General features: G+C 42.0%; 1 protein-coding gene across 1 annotated transcript in view; it reads right to left on the reverse strand.

Annotated features, from left to right (window-relative positions):
- Positions 1–19,027, reverse strand: part of LOC136884980 (plasmolipin) — a 212,731-nt gene that overhangs the window by 10,579 nt on the left and 183,125 nt on the right. The window contains exon 2 of the mRNA XM_067157347.2: positions 93–260. Within this exon, the coding sequence (XP_067013448.1) occupies positions 93–260 (168 nt within the window). The remainder of the gene's footprint in view (positions 1–92; positions 261–19,027) is intronic.

Genomic DNA, 19,027 nt, shown 5'->3' on the forward strand with positions numbered 1-19,027 from the left:
AGGTTACCAGGAGTGAAAGGACATGGCAGTCGACCTTTATGTTCATTTTAAATTTAGTTTTGTTATTTCTTGAGTGAAAGCTCTCCACTTACTGTGAGTATCCAGTTGATGGGCAGTTTAAGCGCTTCTCTGATAGACAGCAGGTACACGAACACCCAGATCAGTGTGGTGATGAAACTAACAGTGGCTACAAACAGGAACCAGTGGGTACCTGAACGGTAGGCAGGGGAGGCTAGCGCCATGCAGAGAATCCCGAACAGCTGTGAACAAACACGTTACAAGCCATTAGTTTAAACATACAATAAATAATTAAAACATGTTATATTTCATCTGAACGACTTCTTTTTCCTTTAGAGCAACTGTAAAAAGACTTTGACAGTGTTGTGAGATGGACAGCAGACAATGGTATGATGGTACAGGATGAGAAGTCAAGGTTGTAAGTTTCACCACGAGGTAAGTCTTCTCATTTTTAATGACCATGTTGATGGGGTGGAAGTACCTCATGGAGATCAGAGGAAGTACCTAGGAATGATCTTCGTTGAGGTAATCATATTAATGAGGTTGTAAATAAAGGTTACAGATCTCTCTATACGGTTATAAGGATCAATGGTAGAGTGTCGGCCTCCGGATCCCAAGATAGCGGGTTCAAACCCGGCAGAGGTAGTTGGATTTTTGAAGGGTGGAAGAAAGTCCATTCGACACTCCATGTCGTACGATGTCGGCATGTAAAAGATCTCTGGTGACACATTTGGTGTTTACCCGACAAAATACATTAAATCTCAGCCATAGACGCCCAAGAGAGTTTCGGTTTACAAGGTCTCTCATCTAGTGGGCCTAGAGTAAAAACGGAGCGTCGAAATTGACGAACAGACAGCCAGATGGCGTCAAATTGAAATGTCTGCACACGGTAGCTGAGGCCATACGATTATTATTATTATTATTATTATTATTATTATTATTATTATTATTATTATTATTATTATTATTATTTAGGGTATTTACAGGTTATAGTAAGGATGTAAAGGAGAGGACATATACATTTCTGTTAAGACCACAAGACCAGTGTATGGGACCCACACCAGGACTACTTGATACGAGAACTGGAGAAGATCAAAGAAAATCAGCACAATTTGTTCTGGGCGATTTCCGACAAAAGTGTAGTGTTACAAAAACTTTGGGCTAGGAAAACTTGGGGGTAGGGACAAGAGCTGCTATAAGTAGAGAGATGCCGTGGGTTGACATTGGTAGATGAATAAGTGGGAATGGAACTTTTAAAGGCAGTGTGGCAGCACTGGTTATGTAGACGAAAGGTATCTACGAAATGTCACTATATTATTTGTCCCAAATGGAAGAAAATAATTGATTTTACTCAAAGTGTAAAATCTGCGGTAAATTAAGAAGTAGTACGAAATATTTTACTTGCAGAGAATAATATGGATACATACTACTTTACTACCTTACAACTATTTTTTCTGCTACGTCGCAGCGCTTCCGTACCTGTGTATTTGTCTAACACTTTTGAGTGTGATTTCTTTGCTCACTGAAAGTTGTTTGAATTAATTAGGTGTCGTTTTCTTCATGTTGCTAATTCGTTTTGTGCCCTAACTCATTCATTAAATTATATATTTATTGGTCCAAGGGTCGTGCTATTTTCCTTTCAACAAAAAAGTAATATATTTTTTGGTCCAGGGATCATGCTATTTATCTGTTTGAACTGCCCGCGCTAGTCATATGGACAAAGATAATGAGAATTGACAGACATAGCACTCCCATTCGTCGGTGCTAGCCCTGGACCTCAAGACAGAAACAAAAGACGCCACGAGCAGCGGAATACAACATAAGGCCGTCAGTACGTACACATATTTCTCTAGATATTTCTCTAGTAACGACTGTATTTCTTAATTCACCGCAGGTTTTTCACTTTATTTGTATAAAAGCAATTATGTTCCATTTGGGACAAATATTACAGTGATATTTCGTAGATACCTTTGGTCTACATAACCAAGACGCATTCCACAGAGACAATCGGATATCATTAGTGATTTTCTCTTTGAACCTTTTGCTTGAATCCTCCGATGAGGTTGATGCCACCGAGTGCGTAGCGGTATTTGAGGTTAGGCCTAAATGCACTTGTCTGTCTGCCATAATGGGCAGCATAGATAAATCATCTCCTACCTTTGACAACATTGCTTGCATTTGTGAAGGTAAGCGCTGAAGCCACAGTGATCGTAACATCGCATCGTCAAGCCTTCCCGGAGCTAACTCTTTCGTCTCGTGAAGTAAGTGCGATGGGCGTTTGTCACCCAAGTCCATTTTGGTAAATAGTCTTTAATCGTAGCTCTTCAGTGTCAGAAAAATCTTATCAACCGATGTTTTAGTGTAGCATACATGTCTGACCTTGGTGGACTTAAAATAACATCACTGATTGCACTGAGTTCGTCACTTTCAATTACGCCGACAACGTAATGATATTTTGCAGAATTGGCTGTAATTCTAGCAGTTATAAATTGTGATTCGATTTGTGCGAACCATAAAGCTCAAGGTGGAATTTTAATACGCATCCTGTTTACTCATTCTTATTCTTCGCGTTGATTTTCTGGTTGCGACATGCTGAATTCTATTCTAGTCGGTTCGTTACGACCCCTGAGGATCACGAGTGACTTGTTCAGCAAGTCTTCCTTCTTGCCAATACCTTTTCATTCTCTCACTCCTCTTTTACTCTGCTTCCGTGATCTGAATCTGGATCCTGGTGTCCGTCCATCTGTGACCTTCCACGAGCTTTTTGTATTTGGACCTATCCTGTACTGTCATCAGTGGATATGTTTCCTTTATGCCAATAGTCTCCCAATCTTCTCCGACCTCCTTCATCCACCTATTTCGAGTTAAGCAGGTTGCATTCCATACCTTCGTCAGCCTCCTGTCATCCATCCTAATGAGATGTCCAACAAATCCTAGCCTTCTCTTTCTTACCACACTCGAGATTGGTTCTCTTCTCTCATAGTTTCTGCCTTGATCTGTGTTACCCAGATTTTCACCCTGCTTTTTTGTGTCCCATATAGGCTATGTCTCAAGCTGCTTCTTTCCTCCTTCGCCAATTGCATGCAAGCTCTCTTACCCAATGCCAGCGTCTCAGTTTCATATAATGCAGCATTCCTGATGGTTATCATGTAGTGTCGCAGTTTGGTGTTCCTCGAGAGGTTCTTCTTTCCATATGTAGTAATGGCTGCATATCGTAGTTTCAGCAGCAGTTGAGCTCTGTCTGACCGATCTCGATAGCTGCAGTCGCTTAAGTGCGGCCAGTATCCAGTATTCGGCAGATAGTAGGTTCGAACCCCACTGTCGGCAGCCCTGAAAATGGTTTTCCGTGGTTTCCCATTTTCACACCACGCAAATGCTGGGGCTGTACCTTCATTAAGGCCACGGCCGCTTCCTTCCCACTCCTAGCCCTTTCCTGTCCCATCGTCGCCGTAAGACCTATCTGCGTCGGTGCGAAGTAAAACAACTAGCAAAAAAAGAGAGCTCTGTCTGCGGTACTTTTGTTGCTTTGTACTTTACCCGTGATGTTCTCACCTAGGTACCAGAAGCTGTCGACTCTCTCTACCACTTGGCCTTTTACATTCCAATCGGTCTTCGTATTCAGTACCTTCGTCTTGTAGGCTATTTCTAGACCAACCTTTACTACAGTCTCGGCTAGATTTGCTAGTGCCAACTTCGAGTCTTCTTCCTTCTCATGTAACAATACCATATCATCTGCGAAGGCAAGGCAATCAACTATGGCATTGTGTTTGATCTTATATCCAATCTGTACACCTTCAATTCCTATGTTCTATTCAACTGTTTCCATTGTTTCACTACTTCATCCAAAACTAGGTTAAATAATATTGGCGACAGACCATCTCCTTGTCGGACTCCTGTCTTAATTTTGAAGCTGTTTGACAACATACTCCGGTATCTTACTCTAGCGGTTGTAGCCTCCAATGTTTCCCCCACCAGTGCATGTGTCATAGAATCAAATCCTCTGCCGCGTAGGATGTTCAGTAGTGTGTTCCTGTCTATCTAGTCGTAGGCTTCTGCGAAGTCTACAGATGTTACTTTCCTTTCTTTTCCTTTCTTTTCCTTTCCTTTCCTGTGCCTGCGTTCTATGATTCTCTTAAGTCCAAAGATATGTTCTACGCAGTTTCTCCCTTTCCGGAAACCACCCTGGTATTCTCCTATGGTCGATTCAAGTAGTACTTCCACTATATTCTGCAATAATCTCGAGAGTGAGATACCTCTGTAGTTATCCAGTATTCTTTTGTCTCCTTTCTTATGTACTGGTATAATTATGGGTTCTTTCCAGTCGCTAGGTATCATCTTGTTTATCCAGATGGCCATTATTATTCTGTACATGCTTTCTTCCATTGCAGGACCACCCCATTTGATCTCCTCGGCGCATATGCCATCATTACTTGCCGCTTTGTTGTTCTTGAGATCCTCGATTGCCTTCACAACTTCTGTTCTGGTGGGTGCTCGTCCTTGGTTGATGTCCCTGCTGTACTGTAGTGTCATACTCCCTCTGGGTGCTTCTGTGTTCAGTAGATCTTTGAAATATCTTGCCATTTCCTCGCATACGTCTTTTCCATCTGTTTTCAACTCACCATCTTGTCCTTTCACAAAAGGTTCTTTCGCCTCATAACCCTTTATCCTGCTCTTCATCTCCTTAAAGAAGGATCGTGATTTGTTTTTCTTAAGCGCATTATCACATTCTTCCAGGCTCTCATTCCACCTTTTCCTTCTGGCATTCCTGATCGTCTTACTGTCTCGAATGTTGACAGGTCCTCTTCCTTCTTGGTAGTCTGCCACCTTACCCACATCTTCCTTCTGTACTCTACTGCCCATTTTTCTGTCCACCACTCATGCTTCCTTCTCTTGTTATTAGTGGCCAGTCGTTTGGATTCTTCTCTAACCTTGGCCTTTAAGTTTTCCCATTTACTCTCCACTGTCAGGTTCTTCATGTATTGATCCTGTTTCTGTTGAGCAGTTCTCTGTCGATCTGGTGTGATCTTGTGTTCGTGTTTCTCCTAGTTCTGTTTGGTATCCATCTACATTTTATTTCAGTGAGATAGCGGTCAGACTCCATTCTGTTTTACCTGTTTGGTGTTCATGATCTCTGCATGGTTTTTGTCTCGGATCGCTACGTGGTCTATCTGCCTTCACCAATTCTATTGCCCGGACTTACCCAGGTTGTCCTTCTACTCGCCTTCGCTTTATACAGTAGTGTGTGGTCATGATTCTCATCTTGTGTCTTTTGCACAAGTTCGCAAGCCTTTCTCCATTCTTATTTGTTCTCCTGTGCACAGGGTAATACCCTACAAGGTCCTTGAATCTCCTTATAGTGTCTACCTGTGCATTGAAATCCCCCAGCAAGATCGTGACACCTCTCTTGTTTGCTCCCGTTACTACCTTATCCAGTACGTTCCATAAGTTCTCTGTCCCTGCCTTGTCTTTTTTCTTATCATTTGGGGGGGGGGCATGTGCATTGACAAGTGTATAAGTTGTTATTGCCAATTTTCATCATCAAGTATGACAGTCTCTCATTCACACCCCTCCAGTCAATTATACTACTCAAGAAGCTTCGGTTTACTATAAACGCCGTACCAAACATAAACGGCTGTTGCTTCATTCTGATACCCGGTTTTCCCTTCAATAGTACATATCATCCTGATTGCACCATATTTTCATCTCAATCTCGTTTCCTGTAGAGCCAGTATGCCGATTCCATGTTCTCTCATTGCATCTAGGACTTATTTCAGTTTCCCCACTCTGATCATGGTCTGCATGTTGATGGTTCCTAATTTAAAGGTTCTCTTGGGTCTGATCTTTTGTGTCCGGCGTACCGAGAACGTTGAGGTATTGGGGAGCTCCGACTCTCCCTCCGTACACAATGCAGGTTTCCCAGAATCCGACACCTGCTTGCACGGTCGACGGAGGATTAACCCCCTGGGGCAAAGTTGTGATTATCATGTGCTCTATGGTTACTTCACAAGCCGAAGTATTAAGCTGGGCTACCGCAGTATTAGTAGCGTTGTTACAACTGAGGTAATGAGTCCCAGAGGGCATTTTATACCTTCTGCCAGGATAATGTTCACCCTAGTTGGTCAGGGCTGGGAGTAGGCATTTCCTCCATACCCCCCAATAGCTATGGTTTTCCCGCCAATACTCGGGTGGCTGACTGCAGTGGTTTCCCACTGGGCGATGGAGTCACCACATCCCTACGACAGACATGCTGAATAATTAGTTAGCCTGTCACTATTGAAAAAAATAACGCGGTTTTGTTCAAATCAGGTCGGGGTCACCTTTTTGGCTACACGAGAATCATCTGCGTTTTATTATTAGTAAATAACTTCATATGAGATGACAAGGTACTTTTTTCCTTTTATAAGAACATAACTGGACAAAGACAAAACAAAAAGTTCAAAGAGAAAATCACTTATGATCTCCGATTGTCTCTGTGGAACGTGTCTTTATACTCCTTGATATTGCATTCCTTGTTCATAGGAAGTGCTGCCACAGTAGGAAAGATCATATATGAAGATAAAGTTGGAATTCAAGAAGAACAATTGGAGCAAATATTAATTTACAAGAAGAGGAGTTAGGGGTTGGAATAATTTAACAGAAATGTTCGATACATTTTGAAGTTCTTTGAAATCGTGTAAGAAAATACTAGGTGCAAACAAGTAGGGAATGTACTAACTAGGCGTAAGCCCTACATGCAGATAAATGATTATGATGATGATGATGATGACAAAGAGGGCATGTCATATTTGCCAACCTCAAGAAGTATAGAAAGGATAATTTTATAAGAAAGCGTGCAACCAGATGATTTTGAATTAAATCAATAAGGTTTCACAAAAATAACATTAAAATCTTAGAATGAGAAATAATTTCTCCAATAGATGGGGTTGAAATATTCGTCTCTACGTAATACAGTTTCGTTTACTCATGCCCACGTGTGCTGAAATATATTTGTCCCTTTAACTTCACTCGCTATCAGTAAGTTCCGCCAAGTGTCACCTCCGGATTTAGCAAGCAGCCTTCTGTTAGTTGTGTCACTCTCCACACTTGGAACATAGCAGCTCTGAATGTGTGTGAGAACGAGGAACTGCCTCTGCGAGGCCTTGACGACATAATGAGTAGGCCTACTTTCCTTATCGTACAATAAAGATCTCCGTTTATATGTCATATCATTTTATTGTTCTATTTCCCATTAACAGTCAACTATCAACAGAGCTGTCCCCTCGTCTTTTCCTCAACACATGGTGGGAACAGAGAACACACCCTAGTATATACTGACCACACCGATGTCCCGAAGGTTTTGCTGCAGCGCGTATTTGTCTCGTTTTGTTAGAAAGGGCAATTTATTCTCTATTTTAATTAACGCTATTATCGCACTCAAAACGGTGTACGTTTAGGTAATTGTTTGTGTCTTCAGATGCTATGTTGTTGATGTGCGTCGTGCGTTATGAGAAAGAATCAAATATGGTTTCCTTCTTCGGATGTGGTTCGTTCTCTCAGTATCCGCACCTGTCATATGCCAAATGATCGAGACGCTTTGCTGCAATGTAAGAAAGGTTAGCGCCTTACGACTTATCAATAGGTGTTTTTCTTTTACGTCGCACCGACACAGACAGGTCTTATAGCGATGATGGGTTCGAACCCACTATCTCCCGAATTTACGTTTGTAAAGTAAACGCAGAGCGTTCCATCATTTGTAGCACCGAGTTTTCTGTGTCGCATGGAGGAAAGGTCCATATTGAACAACACAGAAATTACTGCCGCATCGTCCAAAAGTCTTAAGGTTATACACTGACTGACAGAGCAAATGCAACACCAAGGAGGAGTGGTTCGAAAGGGATGAAAGTTGGGGAAAAAACAGACGGCACGGACGAATAATTGATGTTTATTTCAAACCGATATGCAGGTTACACAATGCGCACGGCATCGACTCAGTAGGATGTAGGACCACCGCGAGCGGCGATGCACGCAGAAACACGTCGAGGTACAGAGTCAATAAGAGTGCGGATGGTGTCCTGAGGGATGGTTCTCCATTCTCTGTCAACCATTTGCCACAGTTGGTCGTCCGTACGAGGCTGGGGCAGAGTTTGCAAACGGCGTCCAATGAGATCCCACACGTGTTCGATTGGTGAGAGATCCGGAGAGTACGCTGGCCACGGAAGCATCTGTACACCTCGTAGAGCCTGTTGGGAGATGCGAGCAGTGTGTGGGCGGGCATTATCCTGCTGAAACAGAGCATTGGGCAGCCCCTGAAGGTACGGGAGTGCCACCGGCCGCAGCACATGCTGCACGTAGCGGTGGGCATTTAACGTGCCTTGAATACGCACTAGAGGTGACGTGGAATCATACGCAATAGCGCCCTAAACCATGATGCCGCGTTGTCTAGCGGTAGGGCGCTCCACAGTTACTGCCGGATTTGACCTTTCTCCACGCCGACGCCACACTCGTCTGCGGTGACTATCACTGACAGAACAGAAGCGTGACTCATCGGAGAACACGACGTTCCGCCATTCCCTCATCCAAGTCGCTCTAGCCCGGCACCATGCCAGGCGTGCACGTCTATACTGTGGAGTCAATGGTAGTCTTCTGAGCGGACGCCGGGAGTGCAGGCCTCCTTCAACCAATCGACGGGAAATTGTTCTGGTCGATATTGGAACAGCCAGGGTGTCTTGCACATGCTGAAGAATGGCGGTTGACGTGGCGTGCGGGGCTGCCACCGCTTGGCGGCGGATGCGCCGATCCTCGCGTGCTGACGTCACTCGGGCTGCGCCTGGACCCCTCGCACGTGCCACATGTCCCTGCGCCAACCATCTTCGCCACAGGCGCTGCACCGTGGGCACATCCCTATGGGTATCGGCTGCGATTTGACGAAGCGACCAACCTGCCCTTCTCAGCCCGATCACCATACCCCTCGTAAAGTCGTCTGTCTGCTGGAAATGCCTCCGTTGACGGCGGCCTGGCATTCTTAGCTATACACGTGTCCTGTGGCACACGACAACACGTTCTACAATGACTGTCGGCTGAGAAATCACGGTACGAAGTGGGCCATTCGCCAACGCCGTGTCCCATTTATCGTTCGCTACGTGCGCAGCACAGCGGCGCATTTCACATCATGAGCATACCTCAGTGACGTCAGTCTACCCTGCAATTGGCATAAAGTTCTGACCACTCCTTCTTGGTGTTGCATTTGCTCTGTCAGTCAGTGTATATATGTATTGTTTTAAGAAATTAATATGAGTTGTAGGAATACCGTGAGGTTGGGGGTACAAAGCTCTCAGTATTGGCGAGTGAAAGTATGCTCACTTGTTAGGGGTGATTCTAAGGGATATTCTCTGGTTGGGATGCTGGGTAGCCACCATCGATTTCTTAACTCATAGAGCTGATGCTGATTTGCCCCTTAAATCAATCTTCATGACCATCTAGTAGGGTCTGGCAATACTCCACCTCCCTTGATCAACTCTTGTTCGCTTTGGAACCCAACGTACCCCTGTGGGTGCGGGCAGTAGAAAAACACCCACCGTATCCCCTGCCTGTCGTAAGAGGAGACTAAAAGGGGCCCGAGGCTCTCTGAACTTTTGAGTGTGAGTTGGCGACCATGGGGCCCTTAGCTGAGTGCTGGCGTTGCTTCCTCTTACTTGTGCCAAGCTCCTCACTTTCATTTATCCTATCCGACCTCCCTTCGGTCAACTCTTGTTCTTCTCCGACCCCGACGGTAGTACAGCATTTGAGGCCTAGGGAGTGTCTCATTTTCACGCCCTTCGTGGCCCTTGTCTTTCTTTGGCTTATATCTTCATTTTTCAAAGTGTCGGATCCCTCCCATTTTTTCTCTGATTGGTGTTACACAGAGGATAGTTGCGTAGTTGCACTTCCTCTTAAAACAATAATCACCACCACCTTTGATCCCAACGATAGTAGGTTTGCGACGTCTTTCACTTTCACACATTTCGTTGTCCATTCGTTCTTCACTTCCGATAAGCGTTAACTAGTTGAACTTAACTAATAATACCTCCAGCTGTGCGCTCCTAGACAAAATTATAGCACGCGCCCTCCAAGCAAACTAACAAACAATAGTCAAGCAGTAGAAATAACTACAGAATATGATGATGCTTGTAGTTTAAAGGGGCTAACATCTAGGTCATCGGCCCCTAATTGTACGAAATGAGACGAAACGCAACGACAATTTAAAAGTACAAACTTCATGCACTGACCAGAATTCAAAACGTGTTGATGAAGAATGAATGGGTGAATACGAATTTGAAACAAGCAGTGGATCCGGCCCTTCCCAGAAACAAGATTACTGACCAAGGGACTGCTTCCAAAGCACAATCCTGAATCGATGATGCTTGTTGTCCAAAGGGGTTCAATATCCCGACGAACAGCCCCTAATAATGGTACTTATCGCTAGTAAAGTAGAGCCACGACATTTCTCAAGCTGCGGTACTAATCTCACGGTGCTCCAAACATTATGGTACTACTCACATACGTCGCACAGGTAAGGCAGACCTATGGCGTTTCTCACATAGGTGTACTACTAATCACAGGGACTCGTACCATCCCGTAGTGTTCCTCGTATAGTGGGTACAAATCATAGGAAACGCCCAGACCGTGGTGTTTCTCACTTAGTGGTACTAATCACAAACATATGGTACTACTTGCAAGTAAAGCTGACCCATGGCTTTCCCCGCGTGATGATACTAATCACAAGTAGTTTCATGGTTTAATAGAATCATCCCTTGCTCGCCTCTTACGACAGGTAGGGGATACCGTGGGTGTATTCTTCGTCTCAGTCCCCCACCCACAGGGGTTTCTACAGAATATGGTGCACGTACAAGTCATATTTAAAATTACCCAAAAGCTGAGTATCAGAAGCTGGAAACTTTTGAAGATGAAAATAAATAAATCAGAGATACTGGTGTTGCTTTGACGACAGGTGCTAGTGTACATGTTGGACAAGTCTCTCCTCTACGTACGCGTGTGTCATAGTTACATGTGTTCCGACACGCTGAAGAGTTTTCTTATACTGAAAAGGGTTAGTTCTTAACTGTTGGAAATATAAGACCACTCAGGTGTTGTACTGTTCTATGAATAAATAGCGAAAGAGTAAGCCATGATCTCCAACAGTTTGTAATTATTCAAAGCATTCAAAAAGGTTATCGTAAGTTTCAACAAAAAATAAATTAGTGTCAGCTAAAATTTACTGCCCCAAGACAAATTATCTTAATAGCTAAACATCGACCAAAAAGAAGCAACTGAGAAAAGGAACCTAAATCATTAATCTCTTGGTTATAAAAAATGGAAATGTTATTTGCCAGCGGTAATGCTATGTAGTAACAAGTACACGTTAGTCCCAGGAGCCGCCTTTCACAATTATAGAGGTTGGACACAAAGTCCCGTTCACTCCTTAAATATCTCAAATATGCACATTATTGATGTCATTCTGGTCAAACACTAACTGTCTAAAGGGTCAGTACATTCCCCAGTATTCTTATGACGGGTAACGGGACTTCGTGCCGGCTCTGTAGGTTATTCCCAAGGTTGCCTCTATCAGAAAATAAGTTATAAGTATTAAAATTAAAGCAAGTTTTGTTTGAAACGTTTGTAAATAAACAAATAAGTTGATAATTTTCAAAATATCAGCAAGAAATAATTTTGAAGCTCCCTTCTTTAAATATTGCAGTGCCAATTAGTCCAGCATACGCCGTGTGTGTAACGTAATTCTCGAACTGGCGCACAAGTGTCACACCTGTAGTTCGTCACAGCGCAATGGTGCGAAGTCGGATGGCGTCGAATGACATTAGTAGACGAATGAGTTTGAGTGGTATCTTTAAAAATAGGAAAGATCACAATATGAAGATAAAGTTGGAATTCAAGAGCACAAATTGGGGCCAATATTCGTTTAGAGGAAGGGGAGTTAGGAATTGGAATAACTTACCAAGAGAGAGAGAGAGAGATGTTCAATACATTTCCAAATTCTTTGAAATCATTCAAGGAAAGGCTAGGAAAACAACAGATGGGAAATCTGCCACGCGGGGCAGGTCAGTAGGGATTGATTGCGAGTTCGGTAGGCCATTTGCGTTCCCTTCTCTTGGACATGTACAGGTGGGCAAAATAAAAATACTGATGGTGATTTTCTGATGCAAAATGGGGCGTGTTCTGTGCGTTCACATACCCTGACAGGCTGAACTGACTCCACTTCACTCAGAAACCACGCGAAGGTTCGTCTGGATGCGTTAACGCACTCAACAGTAAATTTGTAAGGATACAGATGCAGGTCCTTTTTGATGTTTCACCAGATGAGTTGGCCGTTGCAGCTGTCAGTTTGTATCCGGAAGATAGTGGATTCGAACTCCACTGCCGGCAGCCCTGAAGATGGTTTTGAGCGGTTTCCCATTTTACACCAGGCAAGTGCTGGCTGTACTTTAATTAAGGCCACGGCCGCTTCCTTCCCACTTCTAGCCATTTCCTATCCCATCGTCACATAAGACCTATCTGTGTCGGTGCGAGGTAAAGCAAATTGCAAAAAAGATAGTTTCGACGTGACGATCTCTTAATGCGGACTTCGTTCCCGGCTTTCCTTCACTCGAGCAATGTTTTCTGGTGTTCCAACTCTTTACGGATAGTTACGGTTTTTATTCGGTACAGAGCCCGTTTCACGTCATTTTGTCACGAAGATGACTTTGCTGGAGGTTTTGCCAAAACACTTCCACGCTTAAACTCTTGCTCAAACAATTCCGCACAGGTTTTCCACGAATTGTGCTCGACAACGATGACACCATTCAACTGGTCACTCACTCACATGTGACGTACTCGGGAGATTAGTACGCGCAGGTATGAGGCAGCAACCGATTGCTGCATCAAAACCACGGTTTCCAGCAATTCCGGTGATGGGCAGTTCATTAACAAGAGTCAATTCCACGTCAGTCTTAAATATTACCCGGGGCTGTTTTATTTTGCCCACCCGGTATCACATGACCTGATAAACTGCAGGAACTAAACTGGTCTTCGTATGACATCAACACTATATTTTTAGTCAAAGAAACTGATCACTTTTCATTACGTACACATAAAACTTACACTTTGATAATGATTATTTTTTAAAATTTAAAGAGCCTAACATCCATGTCATGGGCCCCTAAAATAATTATATTTTATTTATAGACTTGTTATTCAATATGGCCTGACTAAAATGAGTATAGATACAGCTGAGAATATGTTCTTCCACCTCCTCTGAACTGCCATTGCTTCAACCGTACAATTTATAGCCTAAGTTACGATTTCTCTTTCATCTTGTTCGTACTGTTTCTCAAAAGAATGCCCAGCCGTTTCCCGCGAGGGCAGAACAAGTGAAAATACAAAAAGGCAAGTAACCTACTTTCAACTTTAGAATGTGTCTTGAAATAAGAAGTACAGAAGGCCGTAAAGACGGACAAACAGTTACAGGAGATGCCGTCTCCTCACAGCAGTAAGTTTTCCAAATCATATGTTTCTCGAATCACAATTGTCGTATTGTGGATGTTCCAGGTTCCGGGTCTGCACTTTCACTTCCATATTTATCTTCTCTGATCAGTCAGAGGATGGTTACCTAGTTGTACTACCTCTTAAAACAAAACCATCATTCCATGATCAGTCATGTCACGTTCTTTCTTGTCAGTTCAGACGGCTGCGAGGGTTACAACTTCACACGATTCGACACATAATCACAACACTTGTCGACATGCCAACCAGTTTCATGGTTGACAAAAGATATTTTAAATTCCACATCTAGATCCCTTCCTCGTGTTAGTCAGCATCCTAGGCGATGTTTCCCTACAAGGTAAACTTCTGCTTGTTGAATTTTCTTGTCTAAATGTTTATTTTAAGGTCAACCTTTTATTTACATCGTTGATGCTGTTCAAGAGGAATTGTCAGCAATTTTCAATCAATCAATCAATCAATCAATCAATCAATCAATCAATCAATCAATCAATCCAATCAATCAATAAATCAATCACCACTGTTCTGCATTTAGGGCAGTTGCCCAGGTGGGAGATTCTCTGTCTGTTATTTTCCTGGTCTTTTCTTAAATAATTTCAAATAATTTGGAAATGTATTGAACATCTCCCTCGGTAAATCATTCCAATCCCTGACTCCCCTTAATATAAACGAATATTTGCCCCAATTTGTCCTCTTGAATCCCAGCTTTATCTTCATATTGTGATCTTTCCTGCTTTTAAAGACACCACTCAAACTTTTTCGTCTGCTGATGTCATTCCACGCCATCTCTCCGCTGACAACTCGGAACATACCACTTAATAGAGCAGCTCATCTTCTTTCTCCCAAGTCTTCCCAGCTCAAACTTAGCAACAGTTTCGTAACGTTACTCTTATCGGAAATCACCCAGAACAAATCTACCTGCTTTTCTCTGGATTTTTTTTTTCAGTCCCCGAATCAAGTAATCCTGGTGAGGGTCCCATACACTGGCACCATACTCTAGTTGGGATCTTACCAGAGGTTTATATGCCCTCTCCTTTACATTCTTACTACAACCCCTAAACACTCATAACCATGTGCAGAGATCTGCACCCTTTATTTCCAATACCGTTTATGTATGCCTTTGCTGGCAAGATGTAGCCTTTACACTGCACCATGTTTTCTGGTATGGGCCATATCAATTTTGTTACTTTCATTGACCTTCTCAGTCTCATCCTTGGCTTTGACAATATGAAAGTGACTGAGGTATGAGTGATGCTAGTAATACCATTCCTTATGCAGCCAGTCCCTGTTATGAATGGTGTGAAAATGTTGCTCATAGGGTCGGTTGGTGCATGCATTTCAGTGGGCTTGGCAGACTGATATGTAATAGCAACTTCTGGCTCGGTAAGGAAAGCAACGGGAAACTACCTCACTCCTCATTTCCCTAGTACGCCTCTTCAGTAAAGCCTAGGCTATTTAGGACAGCTGTTGGCGGAGCTGCAGAGGATCAAACCAGCCTTCGGGCTGAATACGCAACATACAACAACATACCGTTTATGTGACTACCCCAATGAAGATATTTCCTTATACTAGGTACTTACAATGATCCCCCAAAAAACTTTCACCCCATCAACGCAGTAATTAAAACAGAGGACTTTTCCTATTTGTGAAACTCACAACCTGACTTTTAACCTTGTTTATCACCATACCATTGCCTGCTGTCCATCTCACAACATTATCGTGGTCATTTTGCAGTTGCTCACAATCTTAACATATTTATTACTCTATCTTCTTTGATTCCAGCAACACTCTCCATTATCATTTCATATGTCATTCATTAATCATTGTCCCAGAGGAGTGCGACAGGCACAATTCCTATCCTAGTCGCTAGATGGGGGCTTCATTCATTCCTGACCCGGTCAGATGACTGGAACCAGGCTGTGGATTTTCATTTTCATTTCTTTATACAGAATAACATCATTCGCAAAAAAGCATTATCTCTGATTCCAATTCTTTACTCATTTCATTTGTATATAGAAACAAAGTTCCAATAATACTGCCTTGAGGAATTCCCCTTTTAATTATTACAGGGTCAGATAAAGCTTCGCCTACTCTAATTTTCTCGAGTTCTATTTTCTAGAAATATACCCACCCATTCAGTTACTCTTTTGTGAAGTCCAATTGCACTCATTTATGCCAGTAGTCTCCCATGATCTACCCTATCGAATGTCTTACACAGGTCAACCGCGACACTGTCTATTTGACCTCCTGAATCCAGGATATCTGCTATATCTTGCTGGAATCCTACAAGTTGAGCTTCAGTGGAATAACCTTTCCTAAACCCAAACTGCCTTCTATCAAACAAGTTATTAATTTCTCAAACATGCCTAATATAATCAAAAAGAATGCTTTCCCAAAGCTGACATGCAGTGCTTGTCAAACTGACTGGCCTGTAATTTTGAGATTTATGTCTATCACCCTTTCCTTTATACACAGGGGCTGCTATAGTAACTCTCCATTCATTTGGTTTAGCTCCTTCATGCAAACAATAATCAAATAAGTACTTCAGATATGGTACTATATCCCAACCCATTGTCTTTAGTATATTCCCAGAAATCTTATCAATTCCAGCTGCTTTTCTAGTTTTCAACTTTTGTATCTTAATGTAAATGTCATTGTTGTCATAGGTAAATTTTAATACTTCTTTAGTATTAGTCACCTCCTCTATCTGGACATTATCGTTGTAACCAACAATCTTTACATACTGCTGACTGAGTACTTCTGCCTTTTGAAGATCCTCACATAGACACCCCCTTGTTCATTAAGGATTCCTGGAATGTCCTTAGAACCAGTTTCTTTCCGTAAGTACCTATACATACCCTTTCATTTTTCACTAAAATTTGTATGACTCAATTATACTTGTCATTAGATTCAATTTCCTCGTAAGTTCTTTACCCATATCATTTATATAGAAAACATAAAGGTCTGCATAGCAGATTGGTCCTGATCCGGTTACCTACTTCGTCAAGAGCAACTGGAAAAATAGTTCCAAAGGAACTGAGACGTAGGATTAAATAAATAGAAAAATGAGCGAACTTCATAAGAGGGAAGTGCTCATTGTTGCACGTAGCGCGGACACGCCATATGGGTGTACGCAGTCTTCTGTCCAGATAACGGCTACGACGAGCTTTCCCGTTACTGGGTCACCGGCGAGCTTCCTGCACTCCAACTTCAGCGACTACCTCCATAGCGCACATTCGCTTTCTTTCTCTTAGTAGCAGGGGACGAGGCACAGAGAGTAAGAAATATAAGAATTTCCAAGATTGCAGTGATGTCAGGTCGAGAATACAAAACAGAACCTGGTGGCTCATTTGATTTTCTCTCGGGAGGGTGACACATTTAAGTGAAACCGAATCAAGGTGTAACAAATCTAATGCAGTGAGCTCGCAATTGCGATCAACAGTATTATGTAAGAAAGAAGTCAGTTCTCTGTCTGTTTATCAGATCTGTACCATTTATTTACAATCCCATTTATGTGATTACCCCAATGAAGATCTTTCGTTATATTAACACCTAGGTACTTACAGTGATTCCCAAAAGGAACTTCCACCCCTCAACGCATGAATTAAAACTCAGGATTTTTCCTATTTGTGAAACAACCTGACTTTTAACCCCGTTTATCATCATACCATTGTCTGCTGTCTTTCTGCAGTTGCTCACAAGCCTGCAACTTATTTACTTTTCTATATACAGTATATATTTGTGTTGTATTCAGGCCCCGATTTCAAGTAGTTAGCCGCCCCCCACCGCCTGCTCGTTTTCCTGTTCCTCTAAAAAATAATTGTTTACAAATTAAATATTGCAGTTTTCAAGATTATGAGTTTTAAAACAGCACATTATGCAAATACTGTTAATTCTCATAATTAAATTTATCAAGCCAAATAAAGGTAACAGCCAAATAAGAATCAGGCTGTTTTTATTTTTCTTTAAAAAGCCGTTGGTCTGTATGTAAGTAAATAATTTTAGAAAGAAGACACATTTCATTTATAAAATTTAAATATATAGATTAAATTCAGGTTTTAAAGTTAGAATAGTTCAAAATGTTTTATATAGGCTAATAAAATAATTGGAATAATTTCTGGAATGTAAAATTCATTTGAGTGTAATGAATTTAAGACGTAATTCACGCAGGCCACAATTACTCGACCCGCCAGCCGCCGCCCCTTAAAAACTGGCGCCCTGGGCAAATGCCCAGTCCGCCCATTTGTAAATCGGGGCCTGGTTGTATTCCATACTGCTTCACCAGTGCTGTGTTAAATACTGTATAAGATTAATAATACTTTATTAAACTTAAATCAAAGCATACAGATTCAGTACAAATTTAAGTTCTAACTATGAGAAAAATATGATTTGTTTCCTTCTAATGAAAAAAGTGTACAATGAACAGCATAATTATTAAAACTTCATTTTCCGTAAAATGAAACATAAATGTGGTTATTAGATATCAGCTAGTCTGATTGTTCGCGTTATAAAAACAATCCCAGTAACTACAACCATCGCCTATAACTGCTTACCACGATTACTGGATCTCGCTGAAACTCATGTGAATATTAACTTAGTAAATTGTGTCGGACAAACAGCATTTTATACAATTCTTGTCGTGTACTCTTTTAGAAACAATGAATATTTCCGAAATATTTGTAAATGTGTGAAAAGTGCGAGTATCTCTGTCATTAATAAAAGAAATAGATTGTATGCAGAGGAAAGCAACAAGATTTGTAACAGAGGATTTCAGAAGATAAAGTAGTGTATCAGAAATGTTAAAGAAACTCGGGGAGTTTTAAGTACGGGAAGGAACAAAACTAGACTTATAGGATTGTATGGGACCTATACAGGATAGGAAGCATGGGGGAGGGGAAGGGGGGGTATCCGTGAGAGGCTTCAGTTAGAAAATAATTATATCGGCAGGGCTGACCACAAATAGACAGGATTTTAACAGAATCGATTGGGCGTGAAGGAGTGGAACAGTTTACCAGTCGAAGTGTTTGATCCTTTTTCAAAATCTGTACAGATATTCAAGAAAAAAAAAACCGCAACAGAGAAAAGAAATGTTAGAGGTCATTCGACCTGTGCAGGTACCAAAATGAGTTTAAAAATAAATGCAACGTAAATTTTAATCGTATAGCAGTTGTACAGCATTCCACGTATTGTATAGGAGTTGTGGGTACAGAAGATATGAGTAGAATTTTGTAAATAATATATGGTACCTGTGTGTTCAATAGACAAATTGTATAGTACTGTATTTTAGGACATTTTCTTCTTGTTTTAAATTTAGTGCTTGATCATAATGTATTTTTGTGTATTATTTGCAAATAAAGTGATTGTCCGACTCGTTGGCTGAATGGTCAGCGTACTGGCCTTCAGTTCAGAGGGTCCCGGGTTCGATTCCCGGCCGGGTCGGGGATTTTAATCTCTTCTGATTAATTCTTCTGGCACGGGGACTGGGTGTTTGTGTCCGTCC

This window comes from Anabrus simplex, chromosome 13 (genome assembly GCF_040414725.1).
Source record: "Anabrus simplex isolate iqAnaSimp1 chromosome 13, ASM4041472v1, whole genome shotgun sequence".
Classification (NCBI taxonomy): domain Eukaryota; kingdom Metazoa; phylum Arthropoda; class Insecta; order Orthoptera; family Tettigoniidae; genus Anabrus; species Anabrus simplex.